At 32.4% G+C, this 9,412-nt stretch overlaps 1 protein-coding gene across 1 annotated transcript; it reads left to right on the plus strand.

Moving 5' to 3' along the window:
* Positions 1 to 334: 334 nt before the first annotated feature.
* On the plus strand, positions 335 to 9,064 carry LOC128160657 (glycine receptor subunit alpha-2-like). The gene is made up of 8 exons (XM_052824017.1): positions 335 to 408; positions 1,999 to 2,069; positions 2,219 to 2,286; positions 3,371 to 3,597; positions 5,171 to 5,253; positions 6,777 to 6,926; positions 7,887 to 8,224; positions 8,585 to 9,064. The coding sequence occupies exons 1-8, from the start codon at positions 335 to 337 to the stop codon at positions 8,735 to 8,737; spliced, it is 1,164 nt and encodes a 387-aa protein (XP_052679977.1). The 3' UTR covers positions 8,738 to 9,064.
* The last annotated feature ends 348 nt before the right edge of the window (positions 9,065 to 9,412 follow it).

The raw sequence follows: 9,412 nt of genomic DNA on the forward strand, positions 1-9,412 counted from the left end.
TAAACATTTGAAATAAAATAAATATTTCAGAAGAATGGGCCGGTTAACTTGTTGGTTTACCAATCATTACAACTTAAGAGGTTGTCTATAAGTGCGTGCTAAAGGGTTTCATTATTATTATTCATGCTGTGTTCTAAGATTCTAAGTTCATTTCTTCCTTGTTAAGCTTCCTTGTTTGCTTCACACATAAAAACACACGCTGTAGCTGTAGCCCTGACAGCGTCCTCCGTACCATTTGTTAATGGTACGTAGCAATTTGTTAAACTCTTTAAAATCCTGAAACATTAGGCGCTGACTCCTAATGACATCGATCTGACCAGCAGCTACAACAAGGATGAATACTCTCTTTACCAGCCTGTGGACTGTTCTTTTGCTGAGTCCCCTGGTCAGGTCCCAGCAGCTGCAAAGGTATGATTACTTGATTCCAGTTTTAATAATGTCTTTTTCCTTGATGCATAATATAAATAACAATGAATCTAAAGTAATAAAATGATAATGTTATGTCTCTCTTCAAATGTGGGAGTTTTTTGTTGGTGTGTGAGTTCAGTTGAAAACGATTTTATAAGAAAACCCTATTTTTATTTTTTTAATAATGATGATAATAAAGTCTTGATATTAACCTTTCTTTACACGTTTAAAGCTGAATAAAAATAATGGATTACAATTACGCCTTACAACATGACACATACCTGTGAAAGAAATACAATCGAAATCGATGAAAGGGAATATATCCAAGATATCTTCATTGAACAATTATCCCTTTTCACTCATAAAATTTCACAGAAACGAAAACAATTTTCTTTCGGAGATTTGTAATGGGAAATCTTTTCTCCATTCGGAATACACTCGGAATACATCGCGCAATTTTTTAACATTATCATCCGGGCTTATTAATTGCTGATGCAATGTAAAATCTCCGTAGACTTTCAATTTTTGGATTTGTATTGAAACCTGAAGCGGTAGAGGGGGCGTTTCAAAACAGATAATCTGGACATTTTTCATATTAGTGGATGAACGTAGTTTGAGCAATTATTGAAATATCAAGCAAAAAGTGGTGGAAGCAAAAACTCGGGACAGAGTATAGAATATTTTTCTATAAATTATGTAAACGTTTCATTTATTACGTACGTGAAATGATGAACGTGTACGAGTAATAGACGAACTTCTTGTAGTTCTTTCTGCTTTATATATCTTGTATTCTTGCATCGCATGGAGAACACTCACCCTGTGCTTAATAAAATCGATGTATCTAGTCGTATTTTATTTTTGTTTTATCATAGAGTCAACGTTGATTTAGTTACTCAAGGTTTTATAACTAAGAATACAAACGAGCATTCTGTAAGTTTACATCAACATAACTATGTGGAACAAATCTCTTTTTATGACAAAAGTCGACTATTTTGTCGCAGCAATACACGCAACAAGCTTTTTCTGCCAAAGATTTTTTTGGACGTAGCTTACATTGTTACTCTCTTTTTGTTTATCCTGGCTTTTCAAAATTGTCAATTTTATGTCCTGGCTGAACGATATAAAAAAAAATTGCTAATTAATAAATGATTGATTGTAACTAAAGTGCATTGACTATTTATTTGAAATCGTTCAACTCCTGATTTATCAATGATATGTGTCTCTTTTATTGTGACAAATTAAATTGTGTTGTTGACCAAAAACTACATCTATGTGGTACCCCAAAACCCGTTTTCAACTAGCTGATTCTTTATAATAGCTCTCTTAACATATATTATTCTTAGTTGAGAATCTACACGGTAGTAAAAGTGTTACATATACATATTTATCAATACAATTGGGCCAACCTTGACCTGTCCTAGAATTGCCACATATCATGAAAAACTTTAGGATTGAGTTCATTGCTGCATTTTATTCAACATCGCTTAAGATAAAGTATATTAAATATTTGTTTGATAAGCAGGTTTAGAGGTTCATATTAATAATGTAGCTGTTTACAAAAAAAAATCATATTACTGTGGTACATTTCAGAAGGGATATTTTGAATTATCTACTGAACCGCTCAACATATGACCCTGGAATTGCACCTGACTACGAAGAAGGTAGCTTTATTTATTGATGTGTGTTAGTCAGAGGAGGCCTTTGTCAACATTTGATAAAACCTTAAATATTGCGATATAGGAGTGTTTTGTTTTAAAAATTAGTTGATGTGTACAATCATATAACAAGGATGTTATTATATTGTGTGTAGATGTGGCTACGGAAGTTGAAGTTCAGCTTGAAATAACAAGTATCGACTCCATCAGTGCCATATCCATGGTATGAAAGTGTGAATAATCCGGCTGTATACTAACACAAAAATGCAATTAATAACCAAAATACGCTAAATACTATTTTGAGCAATAACTGTAGGATCCTTTTTGGTTGTCTTTATTTAGAAGATCTTATTTTATCTTAATCATAAACAAACATCGAAGCAGGTGTTGTGGCATTTATTAATTAAAATACGACAAATAACGTGTCATTTCTACCTGAAAAATATAGCATTAGATATATACAAGTATTTTTATTTATATGTTACTTAATGAATATTTAACAACCGTTGCAAAATTCTCAACTACAATAGCACAGTTGTGTCCTGTTACTCGTGTTAATTAACGCTAATAATAGTCCAAAATCGTAATTGTAAAAAAGAACAGCCGTGTTCACAAAAATTCAAGCATTTCATTCAACCCTAACAACCCCCGAAAAAAAATATTGGCAACTATTGAATAAATACTAAGATTGATTGGGTATTTTACATTGTTCAGGCACTTGAAAAATAAAAAGAAGGCATATAATATTGTATTCAGTCAAATGTTTATCATAATAGTACTAGCAATCAGACTAAACGTTTGCAACATACTTAAATCAGTACATTAAAACTGTTTTTGTTTGGTTTCCTGTTTTTTTATGTTATGGTTGTTTTTTTTTTTTTTTTTGATTTTTTTTTTTGGTAAATTTGTTTTTGTTTCGTTTTTATTTTGTTTTGTTTTTTGTTTGTCTCTTTTTGACATTTGGAAAAAAGTTGTTGGGGATCTAATAAATTATATTTGGTTTGTCGAACTTGATCAGGATTTGATTTTAAACCTTGATAAACTGCATGGCAGTTTAATTAAAGTTGTTAGGCTGATTAAGGCTATGATTGGCCCATTTAAAACGTTAATAAAATGATTTCTTTTAAAACGGCACAATTGTGTAAAGATGTACCACATGTAAAATCTGTTATTATAACAAATTGTTTAGTCCCATAAAGATAATTCACCCTATATATGTTATTTAAGAAATAATAAAGATTAACACCAACACAATTACTGTCACAATTCATCTTTCTGATTCTTCAATCTACACCATTCTGTTACAGGAATACTCAATGAACGTGTTATTGCAACAGACATGGAGAGACCCTCGGCTCAACTTCTCTCATATCAGCAACATCAGTGTCCTAGAACTGGACCAGAGACGTATTGGTGACGTGTGGGCCCCTGACATCTTCTTCAAGAATGAGAAGAGCGGCAGCCTCCACACTGTCACAGTCCCAAACAAACTTCTCCATATCAACAACGACGGTTCCGTCCTCTACAGTATGAGGTCGGACATGCCTCTGTCTATGATCCTTTCTGAATTCAACACCAAGTGGATAATCACTCCAACTCCCATTTTAACCGTTAATTAATAAGTGTTATTAGCTCATCTGAAGTGAAGGTTCAAGTGAGCTTTTCTGCTCACCTGTTGTCCGTCTGTAAACTTTTCACATTTTTTATTTCTTCTTTAAAACCACTGGGCCAAATTTAACCAAACTTAGTATAAAGCATCCGTATAGTAAGGGGATTCAAAATAAAATAATTTAAGATGGAGATAATTTCGAAGCAGTGAGTATAGGGTGTGTGTTTTTAAAAATCTTCTTCTCAAGAACCACTGAACCAGAAATGCCAATTTTTACACCAAAGCTTGTATTTATAGTAAAAATTCAAAATTGAAAAGATCGTGACAGTCGGACCAAAACTTGGGGCCCCAGGCAGTGTTCAAATTAAACATAGAAACACGTAAGGATAAAAGTTTAAAAATCTTTTTCTCGAGAACCACAGCACCAGAAATGCCAATATTTAACCGAGGGCTAGTATATATAATGAAATATGGATTGCCCCCAAACAGAAATGGGGTACGAGGTGGGGTTCAAAGTTTAAAATATATAGAAAATATGCTTCAAATTCTTTTTCTTAAGAAGTACAATGCTTCAATTTGTGAGATAACTATGCAAGCATTTGCTGTGCAGTGAATACATCTACAGAATTGTTATAAAAACAAAAGGCCCATAGGCCACATCGCTAACTTGAACAACAGTTCCTTGCAACATTTTATATCGTAGTATATGCTGTTTTAATTCTGGAACCCCTTTCTGGGGCCCCAGTATTGGTCCGTGGATTATCGTTGGCTTTAACAATTTCGAATCTACACCATCTTTGGATGCTTGCACAGTAATCTCACAAACTGTAGCTTTTGAAAATTTTTAAACATTTTCCATAATTAACATTTCTATGTTAAACTTAGAACCCGTCTTGGGGCCCCAATATTAGTCCGGTGGTCACAGCGCTATTGATTTAAAATCTAAATTAAAATGAATAACATTACTAAAAATGTGCCTCCTCACACTTCGTAGAAACATTATTGCATTCAAAATTTATGAGGGTAGTTAAAGTAAGAATGTGTTTATTACTATCAAGTATGATTCCATAACAAGTGTCGGTCTAGCGTTGAATGTTTCTTTGAAGTGTTGTGTGCTAGGCACGATGATTCTCACATTTCGTCTATTTTGCTGCCATTTCAGGCGAGGCGAGACACATTGAAGCCAAATCATTGTTCTAAACCTTTCACCCTTTTTAAGACACTTAATAAAATGATCAAGAGTTTTCTTTTCTGTTGGTGTTACAACTTTTCTTATTGTATGTGATTGCATTAATAATTTAGTGGTAAAGTTTGGTTATACCGACCACCTTTTTCAAAACAAGAGAATGTTGTTTAATAATTTGAAATATCCATACCTTTTGAAGAACAAGATTGCTTTACAGAAAAATCATCAATGCAAACAATAATATTTTTATCTAAAGAATATTTTAGATTAAACTATACAACAATTAAACTTTTTGGTAATTCTTATTTACAGATTATCATTAACTCTGTCTTGTATGATGGATCTTCGATATTTTCCGATGGACGACCAGACCTGTTCTATTCTCATGGAAAGTTGTAAGTGTTGAAAGCAAAAAAAGCAACAACGACGTCAGATCGTGTTTAAATAGTAGTTTAAAAACTGCTTAGAATGAGATAATATTGTGTCAATGAAGTGAAATATTATCGTTCAGATCCGAGCTATCCACAAACATTGTATGGCACATATTGATTTTTTAGTATATTTATGGATCGTATTAAGCTAAATATTTGACAATGATTCTTAAAAAAACGTAAAACAAGGTCACTTTTGATTTGATCTTAATATGAGGACTTTATGAGGATATAAAGTTGCTTGCATCGCATTGTAATGTCCCAAATGTAAAATTGTATTTTCGAACAATTTCCCTATATATTTCTATGATGAACTCTGAACATTTTGGGGGCCACCGTTGTGAATAGGGATCACAGTTTGCACCGTTAAAATCTACACTATATTAGAATACGTGCAAAGTTAATCCACAAATTATAACATTGTGAGAATTAAATGTTTTCGTGTAAAACTTCTAACCCTCTTTTGGTCCAAAAGTAAATCAGGTGGTCACGGTTTTTAGAATTTAAAAACTATATTATTTGAAGATGATTGCATAGTAGAATCACTAATCGTAGCATTATTTCTATATTGAACTTTCAACTCCTTTTGATAACTCAATATTGGTCTGGATGTCAGATCTAGAATTTTAGCAATTTAGAATTTTTACTATACTAGTAAATAGAACTCTTGTTATAAATATTGATATTTCTGATGCAGTGATTTCTAGGAAAGTATTTTAAGCAACACACTACTTTTACTGTTGTAACAACGGTCATACAGATCAAAAGATGACATTTAAGCATTTCAAAACGCTGTTGAATAAGACTGCGGGGAAAACAAAAGATTGTTGTTCTTTTCATTTTTAGAATTTTTTTCACAACACAGTAGGTTTATTATATGAAACAAACCCTGATTGAGTCATTAGGCACAATAGGTCTATTAGCTATGTGGACTTTTTGCGTGAAAATAATGAACAAAAAAAAGTATCAGAAATTCAATAATCTCAAGCTTTAATTACGCAGTGCTTTTCATATTTTATATAAGTAAGGTAGTTACTAATTAAAAAAAAGAACGTTTCCTCAACGCCGAATTATGAACCTGTTTAATCTATCTTGCATGACTTCGATGTCTGTTTTTCGTTTAAAGCGGTTAAGGAGTAGAGAAAATTTAATACAAAACATGTAGACAATTTTTATTCTTAAGAAGGAGATTGAAGAAGTTCAGGCAGTATCCATCATTTATTGTGTTGAAATAAACATTTCTGAATTTAGGAGAGGCTAATCATTAAAAATTCCTAAATATAATTTATAAGAATGATTTCTTATATTTATTTTAAAATAATTGTTAAGTACAGAGAAAGTGTTTTTTACTTGAAAAATAAAACTGCACAACGGTCGCGAGCTTAAGTAATGATAATTTCAAATTATTATTAAATGAGTTATGCTGACATGTTTATATTTATGAAAAAAAATGAACAATATGATGATGTACAATTTTTGATTTGCAGTTGGTTACTCTAAGGAGAACGTTGCCTTGAGGTGGAATTCCAAAGAACCGGTTATCTTTGGACTTGACGATAACGACGAACAGAGCCTACCGCAGTTCTATTTCTACAAACCACTGGAGACCGAGGGCTGTTTTAGCGTCGACTCGTTTAGTAAGTTTTCTGTTCTCCTCTTAGTTAATTTGTGACGTGTTATTTAGATTAAGCTTGACATGACTATATATAAGAAAGAAAACAATTTGAAAAGTTTGCCATTTGACTTGACAAATCTTCGTTAAGATTTGATTACACAAAACGCTTATTATAGATGTAAATTATCGTTTTTTCATATCACACCAGGGCATATCAATAGTAACCGATCTACAGAGCATTTAGGACTGTGTATTACATAAAATTACAATGACACATTTACAAAGTTCATAATTAATATAGAACCAGTCACGTAATTTATCTATTTGGGTAAAGAACACATAATTAAGGTTTTCTAGCTGTAGAGGATAATTTATCTTGTAGCTATTACAAGTTGACCGCCCATCATACATACTCAGTATTACTCAGAAAGTCGTTTTATGGTAGCCGTTGATGTCATGTTTGCCAGTTTACAATCACATTCATTCTAATTTCTTTCGGGTTTGTTGAAACGATTGGATAGAAATAAAACCGGAACAATTTCAATTAACATAAACATTAGATGTACTTTTTTGAAAATTACTTTATATCAAATGCATCAATATAACTGACTAGTTGGCAATGATTCCGTTTTAAAATAAAAAGGGCATTCCGGTATGTCAACACATTAATGAAACTCGCTTTGACCATGTAACTATTCAACTTTTCTAAACATACATGAACTGTTTAACTTAAATGCTCTCTTCCTACGTTTAATTTTGTTACCTGTTTCTTGAATAGGTCTGTTTAATACCCGCAGATTGTATATCACATATTCATTTCCTAGAATACACAGATCTGAATCAGGAAAAGTTTCAAAATTTTACAAGAAAGTGAGGTTGATTGGTCTGAAGTCTTCAATTTAGATTTTACACCTATGAAAAGGAGAATATCTTGCTCTTTCATCATTACATGAATCAAGAAATGTTTATGTTTCAATTCCAGATATAGAGTTTTCCTGTCTCAAAGCCAAGCTGTTTCTTCAAAGAAATTTGGGATTCTACATTGCACAAGTGTTTATTCCAAGCATGCTGATTGTCATCCTTTCCTGGATCTCCTTTTGGATTCACGTAGATTATTTACCCGCGAGGGCTTCGCTAGGAGTCGTCTGTGTGCTCACGATGACAACGCAGAGTTCCGGCATACGGTCTTCTCTTCCGGTTTTGTCTTACATAAAGGCCATTGATGTCTGGTTGGCTGCTGGCCTTTTGTTTGTGGTTGCCGCTTTATTGGAATTCGCTTATATAAACGTACAAACAAGAAAACATCGCAAACAAGCTAAGGTACCTTACTCTAATTCCAATAAATTATTCTAATGATAACTCACAATATGATTATACCCTTAACGTATATTAGGCGTTTACGATATTTGGCAGATATTGATTTTAACAAGTAAATTATAAACGGATTCTTCAATGTAATAGCATAATTTCATATTTGCAGAACATTTAGCAATGGCCTTATCTTGAGTTAGCTCAAAAAATGTCGAAATAAATGCAGAGTAGATTGAAAGATACGTTTCCAGTAAACTTGGAAAAACAAATATCATAGCAACTAAAGTCAAAACACATACTTAGTATATAAAAACCACATCAACAACAGGTTCGTTCATTAAAGATTTATTGATTGTTGAATAATTATAGGACGATGAGGAAAGCATGCAGATTGCAGAACCGCAGGCGAAGACAGATTTCATGGACCGAGCTCGACGTGTTGATAGAGTGTCCAGAATTGTATTTCCTCTCTGCTATGCTGTATTCAATCTTGTTTTCTGGGCTGTTTACCTTGCAAAATAATTGATTATAATGGACCATGTTACACTGATCGATATCAGTTGCATCACTTCTAGCTATGTAAATTTGAAGACTGCGCACATCATTTCTTAAATTCAGTTTGTGAACGAAGATGGTTCTTGTGTCTTTTTGAGGAGATAAAATATGTTTAATTTATTTATAAATCCAATTTAATAGCATTCGCTTTTTAATATGTTTCACATTGATTCAACTGTGTCTGTGTTATAAATTTGTTTTCATGTGTTTATGTGGTTTTGAAAAGTAAACAAAAATGTTATTTTGAATTCAATAACAATGAAAAGTGTTTCATTTTAAAGCCTTTGTATTGGGTGTCTTTACGGTTAATGGAACCTACAATGATTAAAAAAGCAAAGAATAAATATAAATCAATATAACAGTGTTTTGTAAAAAGTAGTTATTATTGTGTTTAATGTTAATACCTTTTATGTGACATGTGTTTTCTTCTTGTTTTACCACATATGATATTAATTTTGTTAACATTTATTAGGTCTCCTATTTCGGCATATGACAATTATGAAATTAATTGGTGCTATCTCTGAGTCAAGATTCTAAATCTAATACCATCTTGGCACGATAATGTTGAAACCAATCAGCGTGGCTCCTCGATACCACGTGACCGTTCTTGATCTATTTACTAGAAGAGAACGCCACGCTTTA

Source organism: Crassostrea angulata, chromosome 8 (assembly GCF_025612915.1).
Source record: "Crassostrea angulata isolate pt1a10 chromosome 8, ASM2561291v2, whole genome shotgun sequence".
Lineage (NCBI taxonomy): Eukaryota > Metazoa > Mollusca > Bivalvia > Ostreida > Ostreidae > Magallana > Magallana angulata.